Source organism: Thamnophis elegans, chromosome Z (assembly GCF_009769535.1).
Source record: "Thamnophis elegans isolate rThaEle1 chromosome Z, rThaEle1.pri, whole genome shotgun sequence".
Lineage (NCBI taxonomy): Eukaryota > Metazoa > Chordata > Lepidosauria > Squamata > Colubridae > Thamnophis > Thamnophis elegans.
In genome coordinates, this window is record NC_045558.1 from 63101212 (window position 1) to 63127913 (window position 26702).

Sequence of the window (26702 nt, forward strand, 5' to 3'; positions counted from 1 at the left end):
TGTTGGACAAAATCGCTCAGATTCTGACAGATCTTGACTCCACTTGGACAGAACCAGCGGAGATGCCGGGGGAGGGTTTTGCTCAGATTTCCTGGAATGAGTTCCAGCTTGTAAACCCCTGATGAAGTGACAAGGCCATGGGAGCGATGAGTGCCTCTACCTGTTTACTGGATCCGTGTCCCTCCTGGCTGGTTTCAACCAGCAGGGAGATGACGCGAGGCTGGCTTCAGAGAATTACGAACGCTTCATTACGGGAGGGTTCTTTTCCACAACCTCTGAAGGAGGCAGTGGTGAGACCCCTCCTCAAGAAGCCTTCTCTGGATCCAGTTATTCTTAAAAACTATCGTCCAGTCTCCAACCTCCCTTTTTAGGGAAGGTTGTTGAGAAGGTAGTGGCCCTCCAACTCCGACGGACCTTGGATGAAGCAGATTATCTAGACCCTTTTTAGTCTGGTTTCAGGCCTGGTTACAGCACTGAAACCGCTTTGGTCACACTGACCGATGGTCTCTGGCGGGCCAGGGAGAGGACATTCCTATCCTAGTGCTCCTTGACCTCTCAGCGGCCTTCGATACCATTGACCATGGTATCCTTCTGCGACGGCTGGAAGAGGTGGGAGTAGGAGGCACCGTTTTACGGTGGTTATCCTCCTACCCCTCCGACAGGTCACAGTTGGTGTTGGTTGGAAGGCAGAGGACGACTCCTAGGCCCCTTAATTATGGGGTACCGCAGGGGTCGGTCCTGTCCCCCGCTCCTATTTAATATCTATATGAAGCCACTGGGTAAGATCATTCGCCGACACGAAATTAAATACCATCCGTATGCGGACGATACACAGTTGTATTTGTCCGCCCAGTGCCAACTCAGCGTAGCGGTGGAAGTGATGTGCCAGTGCCTGGAAGCTGTTAGGGTCTGTATGGGAGTGAACAAACTTGCACTCAATCCTGACAAGACTGAGTGGCTGTGGATGTTGCCTCCTAAGGACAGCCCAGCTAGTCTGTCCCTTAACCTGGGAGGAAAAAATTTGCTCCCCTCAGAGAGAGTCCGCAACTTGGGGGTCCTCCTGGATCCGCAGCTGACGTTGGAACATCATCTGTCGGCTGTGACCAGGAGGGCCTTTGCCCAGATTCGCCTGGTTCACCAGTTGTGGCCCTATTTGGATCGGGAGGCACTGAAAACAGTCACTCACGCCCTGATCACCTCAAGACTGGATTACTGTAATGCGCTCTACATGGGGCTGCCCTTGAAAAGTGTTCGGAGACTACAATTAGTCCAGAATGCAGCCACGCAAGCGGTACTGAGTGTACCTAGGTACACCCACATTACACCTATCCTCCGCGAGCTGCACTGGCTTCCTATTGGTCTCTGAGCACGATTCAAGGTGCTGGTTATCACCTTTAAAGCCCTACATGGCTTAGGACCCGGATATCTTCGAGACCATCTTCTGCCACACACCTCCCTAAGACCGATAAGATCCCACAGGATGGACCTTCTTCAGGTACCATCAGCTGGACAATGCTGGCTGGTGACGCCTTGGAGTAAGGCCTTCTCTGTTGCTGCTCCGGCCTATGGAATGAGCTACCCCCAGAGATCCGGACCCTACCCACTCTCATGGCCTTCCGCAAAGCTATTAAGACCTGGCTATTCCAGCAGGCCTGGGGCTGTTGACCTCTGGATTGAGGTCCAGCCCCGCTTAGATTGGGTGCATGTTGTGTCTTTTTAAATTTGTCGTGTTTTATCTGTTTTTAGTTTCTCTTAATTTCTGTTTCTGTAAGCCGCCCAGAGTCCTCCGGGTTTGTGCGGCCTATAAATTTAATAAACAGTTAAACAGTTAAACACCACGAAATGGTTGCTGTCCTGAGCTTGCTGTCTACTTCTGGCCCCAGTCCAATATCCAGATCTATCTGATTGGTATCTATCATATTTATAATTGGAGCTCCTGAGAAATGGCCACTGTTGGTGTGTAAAATTAGACCCCTCCTTGCCCTGACAAAAGGGCTGCCGTCTAAAATACAGTGAAGGACAAAATTCCAACCTTCTGCCATGTGTAGGCAGCACTTTCCTCTTGTCCTTAGTCTCAACAAGGAAAGGTGACAAGGAATCCCCAAAAAGCTGTTTTTCCCCCAGAAAAGGAGAATCCAACTTCCACTTATGCTTAGCATCCATGCACCAATGCTGCAACCAGATCATATGACGAGCCGTAACATTCGCAACCATATCTCGAACCGCAAACTTAACTGAATTCAGTGGCACATCAGCAGTGAACTAAGCTGCAGTCATGATCTTTGAGATGTTCTGATGTGCACGGAGATCATCTGCTGGAATCCTACCTTGCAGTTGCTAGAGCCAACCCAAAGATGCCCTGGTAAAAAAGGAAGCAGCTGTCATAGCTTTGATGGCCCAGGAATCAGCCTGATGGACTCTGTGCAGAACTCTCTCCTCCTATCTGTCCTCAGCCTTCAAGGCGTCCTCAGCATCGGATGGCAGCACTGAGGTAGAAATCAATGCGGCCACCGGCGCATCCACCTTGGGAACCTGCACTAGAGTCAAAAGGTCAGTCAACTGCATATAGAGAGTTTTCATAATTAGTTGGCCTAGAAAGAGCAGAGCAGTCCATTGCCTCTTAATTGCATCCAGTAACATCCCAGGAATGTTTGCAACTGTCGTCTTTTCCATGAAAAGGAAGTTGTCCTCTGCCACTGACCCTTGGGCAGAATCCGGAGCAGTTGAGTCCTTTCCTAGGCGGGCCATTGTTTTTGCGTTTGAAAGCAGGGACTTAAAAAGAGACGGATTAAATAGGTCTTTAAAATTTGGCAAGCTGGTTGTTCACTTTCTCCTTAAGGAAATTCACCCTTCCTTGGGATTTCTCCCTCAGATAAGGGAGATGGACTTCTAGCCGAAGGCCCAGGAGATGATGGTTCACTCCAAGTCCCCTGATCATATCTGGGATCCCCCCCAGGATACCCCATCTCCAATTATATAGTTGTACTGTAAGGCTGAGGCGCCTGAATTTTTGGAATACATCCATCTCCTGCCTAGTTGCCTGGAAGATCTACTTCCTGAAATAGGCAGGCATCTCCAGCTCCTCCATGTCCACTGAGGTCTCCGCCTCAGTTGAAGGGGCCTGTGGGCTGAGATGGTCTTAAACAATCTCGAGAAGTAGAAGGATCAGATGGTATAGTCAGATCTACATTCTCCCCTTGCTCACTAAGAGTCTCCAGTGACCAAATCCTAAGTGGTGGGCGTGATCCTAGTTGTTTGGAAGGACCAAACTTGTCCATACCAACCCCTAACAGAGAAGCCTCTGATGGCTTCGTTTTAGTATGTTTAGAACTAACCGATTGTTTACTGACCTTCGCAATTACTCTAAGGCTTTTTTGCTCTGACTGGCTGCCTTGGCTCTAGAAGCCTTCTTCTGAGCCCTAGCCTTGGCCTCAATTTTGGCTGCTGCTGCCAGACTAACAGATCAAGGCTAGCTAAGCCCTTTGACATGACACTCAGACCCTTGCGGTGAAGAATCAGTCCGGGCTCGGCCCAAGCAGCCATAGTTTTCAGCCATCGTAGCACCAACCATCCAATGATCAAAGCAATCTGCAGTCAATGATGAGCATTCTCCAAAAAAGTTTTAGGCCGTTAGAATCATCCCAATGAAGATCAGCCTGCTGCCAAGTTGAGGCCGATCTAATAACTTCAATCGTATTGAGGCAGTGCAATAGACAAGGTAGGCCTAGCTGACTGAACCCTGTGAACCAACGACAAGCCTGCGGGGTAGGCCTAAATGACCCATTCCCCCATGGTGAATACAAAGGCCAAAATATCACGGCGCCAATAGCAATAAAATGTTTTGGACAGCCGATGAGGTGAAATATCAGCCAGAGGGCATAAAATCGCCACCAGAGTATACCAAATGGTCACCGCTGTAAGTCTGATACTGAGGCATACTGATACTGATACTTTGGCATGTTTGCGCATCAAAAAAAGAAGCAGGAAAAGCCATTGGTCGTGGAATACTTAGCACCCCACTTTCCAGATTAGCGAAAAGCAAACTACAATTCACGGAAATCTGCTACTAATCCTCCGACTGTAGCCACACCACACACAAAAAGACCACACTATGCTTTTAATCAGCGTGGTCTTTCCTGAGCAACTAAGAGCAGCCTCAATGTCCGTTAAACTTCCCTGAGGCAAAAAAAAAGTAGCTCAAAGGGGCGAATGCGGAAAGCGCTAAATCTAGGGTTAAAGAGTCCCGCAATGGCACCTACGGCGTTAACTCACAGCATAATGTACTGTCGTTCTCTTCTATTGATGTCAAACTAATTTATACCACAATCCAACAATCTTTTAAAATCTGAGCTGAGAGCTCAAGAAAACCAGTCTTGCGAGCTGAGACTGAATTGAAAGATTGGGGACCGTTGCCAAGGAGGCATGTCTTCAGAATTTCAATTCATTCAATGAGCTAGCAGGCTGGAATAACCATCCTGAACTCTCCTATCGATACCATGGAGAACTAAAAGTTAGGTTTGCTAATTATTAAAAGAGCCATGGTGCCCAGCAGTTAGAATGCAGTCCTGCAGACTAACTCACTGTTCACTCCAAGAGTTTGATCCTGAGTGGCTCAAGGTTGATTCAGACTTCCATCCTTCCAAGGTTGGTAAAATGAGCATCCAGATTGTTGAAGGAAATATGCTGACTCTGTAAACCGCTTAGAGAAGCTGTAAAGCACTGTGAAGCAGTATATAAGTGCTATTGCTATTATGTTAGTACTAAATTCTATGTAAGTTCTTAACATTAAAACTAAAATTATAGACTAAAGTAGACAAGCACATAATAAATAAAATAACAACTAGTACTAAAAATAAGACCAGACATTAATGAGTTGGAAGAGAATTAATAACCAGAAAACCTGTGGCTATATGGTTTCCAACTTGAGAACTAGGATAGAATCATATTTCATCTGAGGTAGCACATAGCTTGAAAGTTTTGCTATTTTCATCTTTCTCAAAAGAGGATTTGGAGCTCTAGATAGGTTTACCTTGTAGACTCTATATGCTTCACACACTTGGTTAAATAGTTATGACCAATCATTTACATCCTGGAACTTCCCATCTATCTAGTACAATTCATTTATCTTTCAATTCAATTAAAGTTGTAGCTACAACCAAATATGGGTTTTAGAGAAAGAGAAAAACACTAAGTTTACACTGGTTTTATAGGAACTGCCTGGCTTCCAAAAACCTTTAGGTCAGGATTCAGCATCTCATTAGCATCATACATATTAATAACTTCTATAAGTTCTATATAGTCACTATAGGTGACCTATTTGCATTGACTCAACTCTTCCTCTTTGGTTCCAAAATCACCACACAGCTCTAACTTATATAATGACTTACAGATTATTCCCGGGTTTTAAGTTAATTGTATCCTTTACTGAGGTAAGTTAAAAATAATAAAGCACACATAGAATACATTATGTAAAAAATATTAAGAGGTGTTGTAACAAATCCCAATTAAGAACACTAACCAACAGATCTTTACGAGAGCTAGAAGACTTCTTCCCACCATAAGAATCATTGTAAATATGGCTCTGTAAAAATTATAAAAGTTACAATAATTTTGTAATTATCATCCACATAAATAATTATCAACATAAATGTTAGCCATATAAAGAATTTTAAATTATAACATGGCCATCTGAAAAAAAAAGAATAAGCAAAATTAATTAAGATCAAATCAAATTAATTAACTTAATGAATCATTGTATTTTTTCCTTTGGGCAACACATAATAATCATCCAATATAAACAAAATCAGCAATTTCGATCAGATCAACGGCGTTTTTATCAAAGTCTTAATGTAAATGGTGACACCAAAAGTGAAAAACCAGAAAAACAGGCCACAGTTGAATTCTGGAAAGAATTGTGGGAAAATGCAAAGGACTACAACAAGGAAGCAAAGTGGATACATGACTTTGAGAAAAGCATTGGCAACAAACAAATGCAAGTATTAGAAATAACAACTGAGATGGTCAAAAATCGAGTTAAAAAGGTAAAGAATTGGACATCACCTGGAAGTGACCAATTACATGGTTTCTGGCTCAAATATCTGACCAGTTTACATGCAATATTGGCCAGGCAACTGAATGAAATTTTACAAAAGGGCCAAATTGATGAATGGTTGACAACTGGAAAAACATACTTGATTCAGAAAGATCCAACTAAAGGAACAACACCAGAAAACTATAGACCAATAACATGCTTGCCAACAACCTTCAAATTACTCACAGGCATTATTGCAGATAACATGATGGATTATTTGGAAACAAACAACATCTTGCCAGTAGAGCAAAAAGGCAACAAAAGAAGGAGCAGGGGCACAAAAGATCAGCTTCTAATTGATAAAATGATATTAGAAAATTGTAAGAACAGAAAAACGAACTTGAATATGGTCTGGATTGATTACAAAAAGGCATTTGACTCACTGCCACATAGTTGGATCATAAAATGCTTAGAAACAACTGGCATTAGCAAAAATATTACATCCTTTACTGAAAAGGCAATGAAACAATGGAGAACTGAGTTGGCAGTAGGGAATGAGAGCTACGGAATGGTTAATATCAAGCGAGGAATTTTCCAGGGTGATTCACTTTCACCTCTTCTCTTCATCATCGCAATGATCCCACTCTCAGTAATCTTAAAAAAAATGAAATTAGGCTACCAAACAGCCAAAAAAGCTGAAAAAATTTCGCATTTACTATATATGGATGATTTGAAACTCTATGGAAAGTCAGAAATAGAAATCCAATCATTGACAAATACAGTCCGAGTATTCAGCACCGATATTTCAATGCAGTTTGGCATGGAAAAATGCGCCACTGTATCCATAAAAAGGGGCAAAATCACTGCATCTGGAGGGGCTTCCTGGGAGGAGCCTACTGGTGGGGGCAGCAAAAAATCAGCTGCCTCCGAATTCCTGGCTACGTACCTGTTTAGAGGATCTTCCATCTGACGTCTTATCAGGTTTTCTTATCCTTCAGGCAAGAAGGAAAGAAGAAACTGTTTTGCTGGCAAATGCTCTTCGATTTTTGCAGCCTTTGTGCTTGCAGGAAAGGGGGGCTAGCCCAAGGCAGAACGGCTGTCCGTGCTGGGAACTTCAAACTGCCTTGTGCAGGACAAAGTAGGTCTCTCCCACTCTGCTCTAAGCTTTGTTTGATTTATTCTTATCACGAGCTGGATCCGTTTACTGTGGACAATAATTGCTTATCAACATTTTAGCTTCTTTTCTTTTTCTCCTCCGAAAAATTATTTACTCAGAGGCTTCTAAAATGGCGCCGAGCAGGCTGGCCTCTCCGGTAATAACGAACACTTTTTGCTAACTCTCACAAAAATTCAAAACAAAAGAGATTGCTTATCATTTGTTTTGGTTTCACAATAGAAGAATTTTACTCCTTCATTAACCTTGCTTATTTGGAAGTTAAATGGTGATGAATCTGTTGAATGGTCTTGTTACAATGTTTACTCACTGAAAGTTTTGCCAAGCCTTAAACTTCAAAATAAAAGCCTCTTTACTTAAAGCTGCAAACTCAGGCAATAGAGTTTTATTAACTGCAGGCAGATAAATTTTGAAATGGCTTCAAAACCAAATATTAACTTGAAGTCGTCACCCTCTACTTCCAGGGGCACATCCTCAGTGCCTGGCACAAAGCTGCAGCCTCCGCTTCCTACACCCCCTGCTGGGGATGTGTTAACGAAAGAATTTTTCCTGAGTAATCTAAGCGAGGCTCTCAATGCACAGACAATTAAAATGGAAGATAAGTTTAGAGATAATAGAGAGGTGGTAAAGCAGGAGAGAAAAGAGGAAATGAAAGAAATGAAAGAAGAAATTAAAAGTGAAATAAATGGACTTAAACAGGAGCTGTATGAGAAATTTGATGCTAAGATTGATAAAATTAGAGATGACGTGCTGAGTCTTGTAACTGTATTAACAGAACATATTTCTGGAGTGGAAGATACTCTAGAGGTTCTTAATGATGCCAATGCTAACTTGACATTGAAAACAGAGGTGGTGGAACAAAAAGTGGAAAAAGCTGAAAAAGAAATTATTATGATACAGTACCGACAAATGGAGTTCGCATTAAGAGTAAGGGGGCTGCGTGAGGAGAAACAGGAGAACCTGAAACAGATCCTATCGGAAGCCTTTGACCGCCTGATGGGAAGACCAGGGACCAATCAAGACTGGCGAATTGACAAAGCTTACCGCGTTAACTCCTGGCTGGCAAAGCAGAAGCAGCTTCCTCGAGACATCGTTATATATTTTACTACAAGAGAGTTTAGAAATATGGTACTGCAAGCATCTTATAATACTAAGCTTCAAATTGGCGGTCAAGACCTGGCTGTTTTGAAAGAGATACCACCTCAAATGTTAAGAGCCAGGAGGGACTACACTTTTTTGGTCGAAGAACTCAGAAATCGTCAGATACAGTATAGATGGGATGCACCATTTGGCATCATATTTACATTTGATAAGCAAAGATACCGCCTCAACTCTGTATGGAAAGCCCAAGATTTTTATTATAATATATTGAAGGCCGGACACCCTGCACCATCTGGACCTAGAGAAAGACCACAAGAAGGACAGGATAGACAGCAAACTACACAACCACCAGACAAGATGGAGCATCTCTCTTCTCTAGAAGTGCAAGGTGCTATGGAACCAAGACCTAGCCGCATGACTACTAGACGTATGGAGAAACAAGCTAAAAAGCAACAGCATCAACAATCATCGGCCATCGATCAAGGATCTACAACAACAAATCTGGAAGCAATGGGAGGAGCTAGACCTAAGGTTAAACAGGCTGTGCAGGAAGCTCTAAAAATGCTTCAACCAACCAAAGATGACAACTAAGATTTTAACATGGAATGTCAACGGACTGAACTCTCCACAGAAGAGGAAGAAAATATTTCATTATCTCAAACAGTTTAAGAACGATGTAATTTGTTTGCAAGAAACTCATATCAAGTCAACTGATCAAAAATATTTGATCAACTCAAAACTTGGTCAACATTTTGCAGCTTCTGCTATGGAAAAGAAGAATGGTATAGTTGTATACTTAAGAAAAGATATGAAAGCTGAATTAATAGAAGCAGATCCCTTCGGAAGATATATTGCTTTAGACTTAATCTTAGAAGGGAAAAAGACATTACTTTTGGGAATTTATGCTCCCAATCAACAGCAAGATAGATTCTATAGAAATCTTCATGCTAAATTAGTACAGTGGGACTATAGTTCCTGTATACTATTGGGTGACTGGAATGGAGTGATAGATACTAAGAGAGATAAGAAGATTTCCCGCCTAAATACCAAGATGCGAGCAAAGTTACCCAAATCTTTCTTTGACATTATGGATGATTTTGAATTGAGAGACATTTGGCGAGAAAGAAATGCAGAGGAATATGACTTCACTTTCTTCTCGGACAGGCATCAATCCCTTTCAAGGATTGATTTTATCCTAACCACTAATGATTTGCTTTCTAGGGTCAAGAAAACAAAGATTGCAGCTAGGGTCCTTTCGGACCACAACCCAGTTTGGATGGAGTTGGGAAGGGTAGTGCAGGCAAGAAGGTCTTGGAGATTGAATGAAAACTTATTTAGATATGAAAAGTATATTAATGATTGTAAAAAATTACTATCTGAATATTTTGTTTTGAATATGAATAAGGGTACATCTATGGAATTTGTATGGGACGCAAGCAAAGCGTATATGAGAGGAGTTTTGATGAATATAAATAAAACACATAGAAATAAGCAAGGGTTAAAACGAACAGAACTGGAAGAGGAAATTAAGAGAAAAGAGCTGGAGTTAACAATGAACCCAGATGATACAAAGGTTAAGGAAGCTATTAACATATTAAAATCTCAATTTGACATGTTGATCTCTGACCAGGTGGCTACTAATCTATTATATGCAAAACACAATACTTTTTGTAATGCAAACAAACCTGGCAGATGGTTAGCTTATCAGATTAGGAAAAAAAGGAAAACTCGAAATATATCTAAACTGATTTACAGAGGGAAGGAGGTGTTTCAACAGGAAGAGATTCAAAAGGCTTTCTGGGAATTTTTTACAGAACTGTATAAAGGGGATAAAATTAATGGTTTAGACATAGATAAATATTTAGACAAAGAGAAAATACCTTCAGTTAGAGAAGAACACAGGCAAAAATTGAACCAACCAATAACCTCGGGGGAAATCCTGCAGGTAATTAAGCAATTAAAGTCAGGGAAAGCACCAGGTACAGATGGCTTGACAGCGGTTTACTATAAAAACTTACAGTTAGAAATGGTAGAACCTCTTAGAGAATTATTTAATATGATTCAAACGGAAGGTAAAGTCCCTCCATCTTGGAAGACAGCGTTTATATCTTTGATACCCAAAGAAGATCAGGATACTACTCAACCCAAAAATTATAGACCTATTTCATTACTGAATGTAGATTATAAAATTTTTACTAAAATATTAGCAAATAGGTTAATGTTGGTCACTCAACAATTGATACATACGGACCAAACAGGTTTTATACAAGGGAGACAGATGAAAAGTAATGTTAGATTAATTATTAATGCATTAGAATATTTGGGAAAGAACAACCAGATCCCTGCTGCGTTTATATTTTTGGATGCTGAGAAGGCCTTTGATCGAGTTAACTGGCAATTTCTGTTGATGATATTGCAAAAAATGCAGATAGGAGATAATTTTTTACAGTCAATTAAAGCAATATACCAACAGCAAACAGCACAAATCATAGTCAATGGAAGTCTAACAGACTCTTTTCAAATTGGAAAAGGTACAAGACAGGGCTGTCCTTTGTCCCCATTATTGTTTATTATAACTTTGGAAGTATTGTTGAATAAAATACGGGGCTTGGATGGTTTAAAAGGGATCAAGATTAGGCAGCAAGAATATAGAGTCCGCGCTTTTGCGGATGATTTGGTTATAATATTGGAACAACCGCAGGAATCCAGTATGGTTTTAATGAATATGATTAATCAATATGGTCAAGTGTCGGGCTTTAAAATAAACTTAGGAAAAACCAAAATATTAGCTATAAATATGAATATTAAACAAAAGGAAGAATTAGGAGTGATGCTAGGATGTGAGGTAGTTAAAAAAGTCAAATATCTTGGAGTTAACATTTTAACTTCAAATGGGAAATTATATAAGCATAATTATGAACCACTTTGGCATAGCATACAGACAGAGATGAAAAAATGGGAGAAATTGCACCTATCTTTGCTGGGTAGGATAGCGGCAGTGAAAATGAACATTCTACCAAAATTTTTATTTCTCTTCCAAATGTTACCTATACTAAAAAAAAGATGCGAACCTTTTAGAATGGCAGAAGGGTATTAACAAATTTGTGTGGGCAGGAAAGAAGCCGAGGGTAAAGATGAAAATAATGCAAGATGCACGTGAGAGAGGAGGATTGAAACTACCTAATTTAAAACTATATTATGATGCAGTGGCATTATCTGTAATTAGTGATTGGATTCACTTAACCAATGATAGAATATTGAACATTGAGGGACACGATCTGCTATTTGGTTGGCATGCTTACCTGTTATTCAACAAAAAATTGGATAAGAACTTTAAAAGTCATATTTTAAGAAATGCTTTATTGCGGGTCTGGAAGAAATACCAATATAAATTAAATGACAAGATACCCATGTGGGCAATTCCTAGACACGCAATTGAAAATATGAATACAGCACAAAAACAGGACAGAATTACTTACAGACAGCTTCTTACCTCGGAAAGGGGGGTATTACAATTAAAATCTTTAGAGGTATTAAAAGAGGAGAAGGTAGTTCAAACATGGTTCCAGTATGGGCAATTACAGGCTAGGTGGAAAATAGATCAAAAAATTGGTTTTATTCAAGTTGAGGATAATCTGTTTAAACAAATAAGAGATCAAAGCTTAATGCATATAAAGAGGATATATAATGTATTAATACAGATGGATTCAGAAACAGAATTAGTTAAAGATTGTATGATAAAATGGGCTCAAAATATTGAGGAACCAATAATGTTGGATACATGGGAAAGAATCTGGGTAAGAAATGTGAAATTTACACAAGCTCAAAATCTGAGAGAAAATTTTTACAAGATGTTCTATAGATGGCATTTAGATCCTAAAAAGTTGGCTTCTATGTATCCAAATGTACAGCCTAAATGTTGGAGGTGTGGTTCTCTCGATGCTACATATTATCATATATGGTGGACTTGCCAAAAGGTTAAGGCATTTTGGATAAAAATATGGTGGGTCATGCAAAATGTTTTTAAAAGAAGGATAAAGTTTAGTCCTCAGTTATTTTTACTAGGTATATGTACTGACTTTACAGTGGTAGAGACCAATTTGACTTTGCATCTGATAACTGCAGCAAGACTGTTGGTGGCGCAATATTGGAAGAAGGAAGACTTGCCTACAATCCAAGAATGGACATTGAAAGTAACAAACTTAGCTGAAATGGCTAAAATATCGGCATATCTCAAAGATCATTCAAATGAGAGATATAAACGAGACTGGAAAAAATGGATTGACTATATACAAAATAAATACGGGACTAAGAAATTCCAGTTAGCCTATGCTTAAGATCAGAAATGATTTAAACTGTTAAAAGTTAGTTCAGTAAGAAGAAGCTAAGGTCAATCTAGAATGTCATTAATTTCTTTATTTCCTTTTTCTCAATAGATTTTAGACTGTGTTAGTTAAAAATCCATACCGGGTACGGGTTCTGGGAAGTCGGGGGGGGGAGGAGGAGGGGGGGTGGGGGGGTGGAGGGAGGGAGGGGTACACACAACAAAAAAAAAATTGTACTTCAATGTTTTAATGATTGACAAATGACATATTTGTGTTTTTTTTTAAGAAAAATAAAAAAGTTCTGTTTAAAAAAAAAAAATCACTGCATCTGAGGGAATTGAAATGCCCAATGGCCAACTAATTAAATGCAAAGAAAATGAAGCCTACAAATACTTAGGCATTCTGCAGTTGGATAACATCAAGCATAGAGAAGTAAAAACTATTGTCAGACGAGAGTACACCAACAGAGTTAGGAAAATTTTGAAATCTAAATTGAATGGTGGAAATACAATCAAGGCCATAAATACCTGGGCAATACCAGTTATAAGATACACAGCTGGCATAGTTAACTGGACACAAACTGATTTGGACCTTTTGGACCGAAAAACCAGGAAACTAATGACAATGCACTACAGTTTACATCCACGTGGTGATACTGATAGACTATATCTGCCCCGAAAATCAGGTGGCAGAGGATTATTACAAGTGAAGCAAACAGTTGAAGAAGAAAAACATGCACTGGCTGATTATTTAAAAGAAAGTCAAGAACATCTATTAATCGAAGTAAAGAACAAAAATCTACTGAAGGCCCAACAGACAAAACAAGAATACAGAAAAGATGTGATAAAATCAAGAATGGAGAGTTGGCAGAACAAAGCACTGCATGGTCAATTTCTGGAAAAAATAAAAGATAAAGTGGACAGGGAACAAACTTGGTTATGGTTAAAAACAGGTACATTAAAGAAAGAAACAGAGTCACTAATCCTGGCTGCGCAAGAACAAGCTATCCGCACAAATGCCATTAAGGCCAAAATAGAAAAATCCTCTGATGATGCCAAATGCAGACTTTGCAAAGAAGCTGACGAAACTGTTGATCACATTCTCAGCTGCTGTAAAAAAATTGCGCAGACTGATTATAAATTGCGGCACAATTCAGTAGCACAAATGATCCATTGGAATTTGTGCAAAAATTATAATATTAAAACAGCAACAAACTGGTGGGAACATCAGCCTGAAAAAGTCACAGAAAATCAGATGGTCAAGATCTTGTGGGATTTCCGTATACAAACCGACAAAATACTGGCGCATAATACACCAGACATCACACTGGTTGAGAAAAATAAGGTCACAATCATAGACATCGCAATACCAGGTGATAGCAGGGTCGCCGAGAAGGAACATGAAAAAATCGCAAGATACCAGGACTTAAAAATCGAAATTCAACGACTATGGCACAAACCAGCAGTGGTAATTCCAGTGGTAATTGGCACACTGGGTGCTATTCCAAAAGCACTGGAATTACATTTAAAACAGTTAAAAATTGACAAAATCACCATCAGTCAAATGCAAAAAGCCGCACTGCTTGGATCTGCACGCATATTACGAAAATATGTTACGACGTCCTAGGCCCCTGGGTGGGGCCCGACTAGTAACCAATGCCAAATCCGGCGAAACAACTGGCCGCTGTGATACAATTGTACAATAATAATAATAACAACAACAACAACAACAAAAACAATAATAATATACTAACAAACATTTAGTAGTAACATTTAACGTTGCAAGTTTGCAGAAGTTATAGATGCTTATCAAAATAACTCATGATACATAGAAAAATCTTGGTACAATTGGCTTTGAAGATATGCACAAAACATATGGCTTGGGATCAGGTTATCTCGTATAAAATATTTTATTCAATTTTCACATTCCATTTGCAATCATTTATATACAGGGTATTTACTATAAGAAAAGAAAAAAAAAGAAAAAGGGAATAAAACGAACAAATAAAAAGGAAACACAACTCATCATTCACAACCCCACCTAACCCTTGCATCCTCCATACACCCCATCTACCCCCTCCAACTTTCCTTTCTCCCTCTAACACTCCCCTCCTACTTCCCTTTCCCCTCAAACCTTCCTTCTCCCCTTACTCCCCAGACACCCTCCTTACATTCCCCTTACTCCTTACATTCCCCTTACTCCTTCCTTACTCCTCCCTCTTCCTTCCCTCTACCTCCCTCCTTGGTGTATGCCTTTATTCGAGTATTGTTTGATCTGATAAAAGTAAAGTGAACCAAGGAAAATAATAATAATAATAATAATAATAATAATTAAAAAAAAAACCACCGTATATAAATACATTCTTGTTCTTATTAAAACTATATTAACACCCCCCCACCCCACCCCCCACAATCCCCATCCCTAATCCTCCCGACTTCCCAGGGCCCACACCTGGCACTACCTTCTATCTAAAATATCTTGTATACATATGGATTAAAAAATAAAAGTAATATATCAAAAAAAAAAAAGAAAAGCAGAGAAAGAAAAAAAAAAGGAAAAAAAGAAAAGAGAAAAGAGAAAAAAGAAAAAAAGAAACCACTCTTTGTGTTGATCTCAGCCCCCCATCTTTATCTATGCTTAAATAGTATAAATCATTCTATCTATATTTTATTCTCATCTCTTACTTCTTTGCTATTTACCCCGACCTTCTGTAGGCTCTCCCGTTCCCTTCCTAAACCTCATGATCCCTTCCAATAAGATTTAAGCAACGTGGTTCATGCCATATATTCAAATATAACTTTACAGACAAGTAATCAAACTTTCCCTTCTAGTAAAATTTAAACAACGTAAGTGATCTTTCTTTACCCCTTTTTCAAACAGTAATTCAAAATAATCTAACCAGATTTCCCCTTCTTAGTAAAGTTAAGCAGCGTAGATCAGATATTACTTTACACAGGAATCAATTTCTATCTTAAGATAATTCCAACCGACTTCCCCTTCTAATAGAATTTAAATAACTTAGTTCATTCCACATGTATTTTACCCTCATCCCTCACTTGTCTGATATTTACCACTATCAAATTTATACTACCATTTGTTTAAAATATAACTCAGAGCGATTTGTAGCATAAATCATTCCACATATTCCAATAATACTTTCAGCAAGAGTCAGTTAACCTTCTATTTTAAGGTAGTCGCTTCTAACAAACAGGATCAGGTTATCTGAGGGGTGGTCACTTGCCGGTCAAACCATCCTATTCTCTGACCCATCAGAGCGGGAAGCAGGGAATGTTGTGGGTCCCATCCCCGAGGGAGATACACCTGGTGAGACCCAGAAGGCGGCCCTTCTCCGTGGTGGCTCCCTCTCTCTCTGGAACATCATTCCCCCAAGAAATTAGAATGGTCCACACTCTAATACTCTTCCAGAAGGTGCTGAAGACCTGGTTCTGCCAGCAGGTCTGTGGAATCCAGAGTGGGATCTACTGTCGCCGGGGCAGGGGATGAGAGATGGGGGGGGGGTGTAATTTGTAATTTTGTATATTTGTTATACTGTGTAAAATATACTATTACATTATATTAATTTATTTGATTCTTTTTGTTAGTTTGTATTATTTTAAATGTGGTTTTATATTCTGTAAGCCGCCTTGAGTTGCCATGGGCAACAATATTAATTGGTAGCAATATTGAATGAATGAATGAATGAAGGAAGGAATGGATATGCAGAAAAACCTGCCAACCCACATTATATTTGGCAATGAATTCTATTAAAATACACATCCACAATTTCATATTGGGTGTACAATGTAAGGTAGTTGATCCAGAAATAGCAATAGCAGTTAGACTTATATACCGCTTCATAGGGCTTTCAGCCCTCTCTAAGCGGTTTACAGAGTCAGCATATTGCCCCCAACAATCCGGGTCCTCATTTTACCCACCTCGGAAGGATGGAAGGCTGAGTCAACCCTGAGCCGGTGAGATTTGAACAGCCGAACTGCTGAACTGCAGTCAGCTGAAGTAGCCTGCAGTGCTGCATTTAACCACTGCGCCACCTCGGCTCTTCTAAATACAACTATTCTAGTCAGAACTTTATAATTTCTCACAACAAAAAACTGTATCCTCATCAAAGAAGGGAAGATATATCAGAAGTAAGAAAATATGTGTAAGTTTAGCTAGAAGTCTGTCAAACCTATCTCATCAAGATAGGTTTTCTAGTACACTTGTGATTTCTGATGTACAAAAAATTTGCATCATTCTTTTACTTCCAGAAATACCAAATGTCTTGCCAAGGTGTTGTAAAACAGAAGAAATTGTTTAAGAGTTACATACTTATGTATTTGTATAGAAGAGCAAACACAGATGAAAGCAGTGCTAACATCAAGATTTTAAAAACTGAACAAAGCTGTTGGGTGATTTTCTAGGGCTCTGAAGATCTGAATTTTGTCTCAATATGACAAAGCTTGATTAATCATTCCTTTGATACAGATTTATGAACTAAAATGGTGATCTACTTTGAAGAAACAATTCTGACTGAATGACTCTGAAATATGGCCTGCTGCCAATTACCTCCCAAAGACCCATTAGATCACACAGGGCTGACCTCCTCCGGGTTCCGTCTACCAGCCAATGCCATCTGGCTACCACCCGGGGGAGGGCCTTCTCTGTGGCAGCTCCGGCCCTTTGGAACGAACTCCCCGCAGAGATTCGGACCCTCACCTCTCTCCAGGCCTTCCGAAAAGCCGTTAAAACCTGGCTGTGTCGGCAGGCCTGGGGTTGATGAGTTCCCTTCCCCTCTCGATTTGTGTGGCTGTTGGTTATTTTTAAATGCTTGTATTTGTAGTTTTTGTGTTTCCCTTTCCCCCCTTGGGTTTGTGCGCCGCCCTGAGTCCCGCTGGGAATAGGGCGGCATATAAATAAAACGAAACCTAAACCTAATATTTCAAAGTAATTTAGAAATTTATTTTTCTGTTCATTGTGATGTGATATTGTAACTTAAATTACAGATAAGCAAGGAACAGAAGAACTCCCAAGGAAAAAGTGCAAGAATGCTACAGGAAGGTGAGAGACCAGGCAAGTGGTGATGGTGTGAGGAAATGCAGTGTGTGGAGTTCATGCAAGCACAGAAAGGCCTGGAAGGGGAGTACTAAGTATGAGTGCTGGGAAGGACAGAAAGAGAGTGTGGGTTGCATCCCTGTGTGTGCCAACCCAAGAAGGTCAGAAAAGAGTATGAAGGATGTGTGCATGTGATTACAGGGAAGCATGGAAAAGAGGAACCATGGTGCATGCCTGTGTATGTGTTCAGAAGGAAGGTATTGATGGTTGAATGTGTGTATGGAGTGCAGGAAGGCTGGAAAAGAGGGCATAGACTGAATGTGTGTGTCTCTGTGTGTTTCTATGTGTGCATGCTTGGAGGCCTGGGAATAAGGGCATAGGGCATATGCATGTATGTGGCTGCAGGAAGGCAGGAAAAGAGGATGCAGAGCGCTTGCATTTGTACAAGGGTAGCAGGGGCAGAATAGAATGTATGGGATGCATGTCTCAGTATGTGCGTGTTTGCACATGGACATGCACACAAGTGCAGGGAGGATTGAGGAAGGAGATATCACCTACAAGTCATTAGAAATAGTAAAAGTAGATAAAGAGATAAAATACTTTTTTCATATGTAGAGTTTACATTATATGCACACAATTAAACTTTACAGATATTTTATGGACACTAATATTTCAAAGACAACATTGTATATGAGCAAAAGTTTAATCCATATCTATTTTCATCTCACTTTTTTACTGACTTAGTTAGTTAATCAATACCTCTGTATCTCATGCAATAAGCACTGGTTTTAAAGTCAATAATTTTAAATTGTTTTTTAATCTCTCTCATATGCGCACAGTTCACACAATGAAATTTTTATTAAATTATGATTATTAGTAGTTCATAACAAAGTGTTATATGACCAAATCATATCATGCTGATCTGGAATACAAACCAATAGATCTCTTTTCCTGGAGTTACTTGGTCTATTCCTGTGGGACCCACTGACATCCAAGGAAAGCCTCTTAAGAACAAAGTTATGAAAAATTATGAACCTCAAAAATTGATATCATTACAGAACAAAATGGTTTTGGTAAATTTTATTCCTTGTAGTTCTAAGCAATCTTTTAGCAGTTTTATATTAATCTGCAGCATTATGCTCCTGATTTCAATTCTCATCATTTTAATTCTCATTTTATTCACCAACATAATGCATTTCTACACTAATATTTTCTTTGGAAGTTTAAACAAATTAATATTATAAGATTAATGTTTACTTCAATGTTTATGTGGTGAAAGAAAAATACCTAGCTCCTTGAAAATAAAGTTCATCAGCTGTCATCCTCTGCTTTGCTGCTGCTTCGGCTGTCATTGAAACGGGAAGGGGGGGGATCATTATGTGCTGGAGGAAGTTTCTAGATGCTGTTCTGATCACCTTACTGCGCATGTGGAAGAAGGGAGTTTCCCGCCAAAGCCAACTGTCTAGCATTCCATCCTGATGAGGATTTTTGAAGTTATCTCCCACCTGACAGTTGGGTGCATTATAATTGGACTATGAACGGGGGTGCCAAGGAGAGGGGATTGGATTGTGCTTGATATTATCCACTTTCGCACCTAATTAACCAGACTCAGCTTTGCTTTGCAACTGTTCATTTATAATTAGTAAAAGTACACTTGATTTCAATTCAAATGGAGTCGAGTGGTTTCTTTCCTGATTACTGAATGAAATCAATGCTGACATCAGCAGAGAAAGATTATTTTCAGACTTAAGTTCTGCTAACATAAAATCCCCGGATGAAGGAGTGGCTGCAGTAATGGACAGAAGCTGATGACAGAGGGAAAGCTAAGACAACAGCAAGAGCTGCTGTTGGATTCTCTATTGTACAAATTTCGAAAATTTACAATGTGGCCTGGACTTGAACCAGCTGACTGCCCAGAGAAGCGAAATGCCAGGTGGGATGAAAGGAAACTATTTAAGAATAATCTCTTGATTTTCTGAGTAGAGTAAACGTAAAGGACATGTGCAGCTCCTTATCTCTTTAGCTGGAAATTATGAAATGATTTAATTGATTAATAGATTTGTTTTTTGTTTTAAAAGCATGTACCTGAGAGTTTAAGGGCCACATGTGAATACAGATAATCAAATTCTATACATCTTAATGTTTCCAGTGTTTGTTTTTGAAAGCTACAACTACCACGTTTCCCCGAAAATAAAACATGTCCTGATAATAAGCCCAATCAGGCTTTTCTCTGGCATGTGCTAAAATAACTCCCCTCTTAAAATAACCCCCCCTCCAAACTACTTAAACACATGCGCAACCGAGATGAGGAGCCGAGGCTGCAGGGGCGGGGACATGCCCCACACACAACACACTCACTTACCATACCTACCGGTACAGCTGATGGGCAGGCAAAAAGAGTACCCACCACAAAAAGCAGCCGGCCAGCAAGGGGCCTCGCGCCCCATTACCTACAGCACAAAAAGGGCCCACCGCAAAAAGTGACCAGCCAGCAAGGGGCCTCACGTCCCCTTCCGCGCAAAAAGAACACTTGCCACTACCCCCAATGGTAACGGCTGCCTGGCTGCTTACCTTCCCTGCCATCTCTTTAGCAAGGGGTGGAAGATAGGGGGGAGAAGCGAGGCGCGCATTCTAGCGGTAGTGGAGACTGGCAGCTCCATTGTGTTCCTCGCCGTTTCATTCAGGGAAGCAACAGAGGTGTTTTTACAAGTTGCTTCCCTGGATGAGGAACGTGGCAGACTTGCCAGTCTCCACTACTGCTAGGATGCGCGCCTCGCTTCTCCCCCCCCCACCTTCCACCCCTCACTAAAGAGACAGCAAGGGAAGGTAAGCATCCAGGCAGCCATTACCTTCCCCGCCATCTCTTTAGTGAGGGGTGGATGTTGGGGGGGGGGAGAAGCAAGGCGCACATCCTAGTGGTACGGGGGAACCTCGTAAGTTGAACAAGTCTCAGTACTGTTAGGATACACACTTCAGTTTTCCCCCACCCCGTCTGCCATCTCTTACTAAAGGGATGGCGGGGAAGGGCCAGGCAGCAGTTACCATTGGGGCAGAGTGGGAGGGCCGCGAGACATGCATCTTACTTTTCCAGCTCTGTCACATTCCTCGCCATTGTGTCCAGGGGAAGCCCCTGGTAAAAAAAACCTTCTTGTGAGTTCAAGAAGTTTGTTTGAACTCATGAGAAGGTTTTTTTTTACCAGGGGCTTCCCTGGACACAATGGTGAGGAACGCGATGGAGTTGGAAAGGTAAGATGCGGGCCTTGCAGCCTGACACCTCCCACCCTGCCCCAATGGTAACAACAGCCTGGCTGCTTCCTTTCTCCGCTGTCCCTTTAGCGAGGGGTGGAGAAGCAAGGCGCGGGTCTTATCTTTCCAGCTCCGTCATGTTCTTCGCCATTGTGTCCAGGGAAGCCCCTAGTAAAAAAAACCTTCTTGCGAGCACTTTTGACCAGAGTGTTTTCCTTTTCTTATTAAAGGATTACAAATTCATTAGTACGTTTGGCTATGCAAAGAATTTAAAAGAGGTGATATGCAAAGCATGTTAGAATAAAGAATCCTTTCTGCATAGATATATCCTTGTGAAGACTTTTGCAGTTGTAATGAAAAGTATTCCAGGTTATGAGTCCTGTCTCTGTGTATACAAAGCCCCAGAAAAGTATATTTTATAGGCATACACACATTTTAATCATGTTAATATATTTTACAAAGTACCTCTTCTTAAACAGAGCTCTAATTTGCATGTTAAGCCAAATCATGATATGAATACCTATGACTGTTGGCTAATGTAATTGGTTCAAACGTATCAAATTGTAAGCGATAGTTGCCAAGCCACAGTGATCAGTTCACACAATATTCTAAGTCAACAACAAACATATCACATTATGTTTAATGGAAAATGTGAATTACAGTGCAATGGCCCCAGTGTAATTATAATAATTCATATTTTTATTATTAAAAATAAGAATATGTCATTAACTTATCTCCTTCTCCTCTTAATTTCTTTGATATCCTTATATATTCTTATATATTTAGTTAGCATTTTCTTCCAACTCTACTTCAAACTGCAGCTCAGTACGGTAGATAACCCATGCAGATTTTAAAACCATGCAAGGTAATTACTATCCTGACAAAAACCTGAATTCAGAAGATATTTAGCTTAACCAAGAAATAACATCATTATGTATTTCAATCCACAAGTTGTTAAAAAAATTCTCAACAATTTTTCTAAGAAATTACATTCTTCTATTCAGTTCTGTGTTGCATAATAACTAGCATACAAAATATATTAATAATCTCATAGCATACTCAAAGTCTAAACTATATTAGTAAAAAAAAAACCAATACATTATTTTTACTGAAATAAATTTTAAATACTAACCCTGTGACTACCAGTATTTTGAGAGGATACCAAATCACCAGCTCCCTAATAAAACAAATTAAATAATGAAGCAACATTCATAAAAAGGAAAATAAAAAATAGATAAAGACTGAAATTATGCTTAAAATAAATCTAGCTTTAATACAAACCAGGTATGGCTGCCGGCTGGACCGACATGAATGGCTAGCCTTCTCAGAATTTTCCTAAGAAAATATTTTAAAATGAGAGATTTTAGAGATTACTAAAATGATGGAAGCTAGTTTTCATACAAAGTGCATTACAAGCTTCAATTTACATTACTTTATCTAATTATTTTTGAATGTATTATAACAACTACTTAATATATTAATTTTAATGTAATTACTTAAAAATTTATAAATTAAACATGCATTATTTTAAAAAAAATATTGGTCAAACATAAAAAGGCATATTTGTTCATTTAAGCACGTCATTTTTTTCTGTTAGATAATTAACAATTTCTCTTTTAAAATAGTTTAAGCTTTTTATATTTTATTAGCCCTTGTAGTAATAATGCATCTGCAAAAATTCTATTTGATTAATCAAAAACTATTTTAATTAAAGCATTAATTTAACCAAAATAATCTGTACTAAGCTGGCCTATACGAACAAATGAAAATAAATATTAATTACATAGGTATAAATAACTGGCATATGAAAACATATATGGATTACAAAATTTGATAGCTATCTCCAGAATAATAGCACATGGCTCATTAACTAACATGAATTTTGACATTTTAAAACATCTAAATCAGTGTGGGATTCAATTTTTTTTTACTACCGGTTCTGCGGACATGGCTAGGTGTCCATGTGACTGGGTGGGCATAGCTGGGTGGTCACGATCCTATTTTCCCCTTCAAGGATTCCCCCATCCGGACCTTTTGCAATCCCCCAAAGGGTCAATGGAAACCAGATTCCATACAGCTCTGAACCCTTAAGGCAAACCAAATATAAGTGGTCCTCGCTTAATGGCTGGTTGCATAACAAGTCTTCCCAGAGCTACTTGACTTGTTTTTGGAGTTTTGACAGCCATGCACACATGCACGCACACACAAACACACATTTATGACCAGTTACAACATCCCACACAGTCATGTGACTGAGGTTTTCTATGTTTTTTGTCAGTTTCCAACAATTCCTTCTGGTTTCCGGTTAAAAATGCCTATGGGGAAAATGGACTTTATTTAACAACCACAGTGTTCGCTTAATTACCACAAGGTTTACTTAATGACCAGGGGTCTGCAACCTTAAACCTTAAAAAAAGCAATTTTTCTATTTCTTTTATTTATATATATATATATATATATATATATATATATATATATATATATATATATATATATATATATATATATATATATATATATATATATATATATCTGTCTCTCTCTCTCTCTTTTCTCTCTCTCTCATCTCTCTCTCTCATCTTTCTCCCTCTCTGATCTCCTCTATCATCTCTTTCTCTCTCTGTGTGTATATTGTCTCTCTTTCCCTCCCCTCTCTCACTCTGTGTCTAGTCTCTCTTTCTTCCCATCTCTCTTTTGAATTTTGAATATAGCATACAGAGATCTTCCTAAATTGTTATTAAATTGTAATTTTAATGCATCAGAAGGATGTTATTTATGGGGAACATTATCTATATATAATTTTATTTAAATATAAATAATAATTTTGGCAATGCATTTCTCTGATATATGCCCTGAATAGCAATTTTTTTATTTTTTAGAAAGGCTCGTTCTCTTAGAATTATAATTAAAGAACATCTGTATGATACTTACGTATACTTTTCAAATTAAAATATGCTGGATTTGAGTCAAGTCAGGGATAAGCAACCTTTTACTAAATAGGCTATAGGAGAAGTAGATTTTATGATGACCTAAAGGAGAGTTGCTGCTTTTGTAACTGTGAAATATTTCAGACCTTATATATGTGTTTCCCACTTAGAATACCAAGAAGTTTTCATTTTTCCGTTATCATAATCACAGTAGACTCAGAAGGCTACAATCTGCCTATCCCTGAATACAGCTGTCTCTATATAAATGATAAGAAAATACACTTACATATATACTGATGACTGAAAATGGGGCGTTGGTTCTTACCTGATACGCCCCTTCTCTGGGCAGGTGGAGACAGCGGTCATGCATGGGTTAACTCAGTCAGTAACCAATAGACCTGAGTCTACCAAAGTGATGTCATCGCCTCTGAGGAGCATGCTTCCGCTTTTCTTGACGAAGGAGATAAGTAGACTGCTGTGCTGTGAACAATCGCTTTCCCTCCTGTGACTTCACAAGATGCTCCCAGATCTCCCTTATGAAGTAGGCCAGGACCCCAAAGGGTGGGGATGACTGCTGTCTCCACCTGCCCAGAGAAGGGGCATAACAGGTAAGACCCAATGCCCCATTCTCCAAAGTTGGTGGAGACAGCGGTCATGGATGGGATGTACCAAAGTTTGCATGTCCCAGGGAGGGAGTGAGACTGGCATAGGAGCTGGAAGAAGGAAGAACTTGTTGAAGGACTCGCCGTCCAAAGGCCGCATCCGCCGACCCATACCAATCCACCTTATAATGTCATATAAATGAATTAGGAGTAGACCAGGTAGCTGCCTTGCAGATCTCTTCCACCAAGGCCTGTCGCGCTCACGCCGCTGATGTAGCCGCGCTGCGCATGGAATGAGCCGTAATGTTAGATGGAGGTGTGAGATGATGCGTGATGTAAGTCTGTGCAATGGCAGACCTGATCCATGAGCCAATCATAGATAGAGAAGCTTTCAGCCCTTTGTTAGTAGGGTGGAAAGATACGAATAGGGCTTCACTGCGTCTGAAGACTGCTGTCTTGGTGATGTAAATCTTAAGAGCACACCTGACGTCTAGTTTGTGCCATTTGCGCTCCAGACGGTGAGATGGAGTAGGACAGAAATTTGAAAGAGTGATATCCAGAGAGCGATGAAATGCCAAATTCAGTTTCGGGACAAAGGTGGAGTCGATTCGAAGGACCACAGAGTCTGGGTGGAACACACACAAGTCAACCCGGATGGAAAGAGCCGCCAGTTCTGAAACCCTCCGTGCAGATGTTATGACCACCAGAAAGGAAGTTTTAAGCGTGAGGTGATGCAAGGAGGCCAACTTGAGAGGTTCGAAGGGCGGGTCAGTGAAAAAGTCAAAGACTTTGGTCAGATCCCAGGAGGGAAATCGGTGTATGACAAGAGGACAGAGATTAGAAGCCCCCTTAAGGAACCTGCGGACATGAGGGTGCAAGGAGAGGGGTTTGTCCCAGTGAAGTGAGAGAATTGAGGAAAGAGCAAACACCTGCCGCTGTAAGGTGTTCGGGGAGAATGCCTTTTCAAGCCCCTGTTGCAAGAATTTCAATAGCTGGGAAACCGAAGCTTTCAGAGAGTCCTCCCCTTGAGGCAGGCACCAAGCCACAAAGGTCTGCCATGTAGATTTGTAGATTATATTAGTGGCTGGGTGGCGGGAAGCCTGAATAGTTTGGATTACTGTCTCGGAAAGGTTAGCCACCCTCAAGACCGCCCGCTCAGCCTCGAAGCCATTAGGCGGAGCCAGCGCAGGTCGGGATGGTGAATGAAGCCCTGATGAAGGAGGGATGGTATCATTGGAAGAAGCCACTGAGATTCCACGGAAAGATTGACCAGGTCTGCGTACCATGGTCGACGCGGCTAATGGGGAGCGATTAGAATGAGTCGGCCTCCTCCTCTATCAGTTTCTGAATCACCCTCTGTATCAGGGGGAAGGGAGGGAAGGTGTACAGGAGACTTCGAGGCCACCTGCACCGTAGAGCATCCGTCCCTTCCACGCCTGGTGTTGTGTAGCGAGACAAGTACCTGGGCAGTTGTTTGTTGGATGCCATTGCGAAGAGATCCAGAGTTGGAGTCCCTTACCTGGATGACAGCTGGTGGAAAATGCGACGATTCAGGCTTCACTCTGCTGGGTCAATCATTGTGCAGCTCAACCAGTCTGCCCTGGTGCTGTCAGATCCCAAGATGTGTTCAGCGTGGAGAGAGAGAAGGTTGGCTTCCACCCAGGTTCCTAGGCGAAAGGCAGATTCCATGAGAGATACCGCTCTCATCCCTCCCTGGGCGGTTGACATGCGCCTTGGCCGTAGTGTTGTCTGTCCAAATTAGCACATGTGTGTTTTGAAGAGACGTTTGGAAATGAAGGAGGGCCAGATGGATGGCCCTCAATTCTAGCCAATTCATACTGTGGGATAGGTCGGAATCGGACCAGAGACCCTGAGCTACCTGATCCTCCAGGTGAGCTCCCCAACCTGTCAAACTCGCGTCCGTCATAACTATGAGACACGGAGGTTCCCTAAAGAGGGAGCCCTGAGCTATGGGCGGGGAGATCCACCAGTCCAGAGATTGCAGAACCTCTGGAGTCAAGCTGATCTTCACTAGGGAACAGCTGCTGTTGGTCTTCTGGAATGGCAGAAGAAACCACTGAAGGCAGCGGCTGTGAAGTTGAGGCCTGGTGACCCTTGACCAGAGATTGTTTTCTCCTCTTGTCTTCAGGTCGAAGAGCCTCCTCAGGAGCTGCTGAGGCTGCATTAGGAGAGGAAAGGCCAATTATAGGTAAGTCAATAGAAAGTACCTCCAAAGCTTTGGCGAGG

The 26702-nt window shown here is 40.4% G+C and overlaps 1 protein-coding gene across 18 annotated transcripts in view; it reads right to left on the reverse strand.

Annotated features, from left to right (window-relative positions):
* Positions 1 to 26702, reverse strand: part of LRRFIP2 (LRR binding FLII interacting protein 2) — a 173614-nt gene that overhangs the window by 76892 nt on the left and 70020 nt on the right. For 6 of the 18 annotated variants that reach the window (XM_032234636.1, XM_032234643.1, XM_032234637.1 and 3 more), the window contains exons 4-5: positions 22208 to 22261; positions 22059 to 22103 (exon numbers count right to left, since the gene is read on the reverse strand). The exons of 10 other annotated variants lie outside the window; for them this stretch is intronic. In XM_032234636.1, the coding sequence (XP_032090527.1) occupies positions 22059 to 22103; positions 22208 to 22261 (99 nt within the window). The remainder of the gene's footprint in view (positions 1 to 22058; positions 22104 to 22207; positions 22262 to 26702) is intronic. 2 more of the 18 variants (XM_032234640.1, XM_032234634.1) reach the window with 1 other exon arrangement.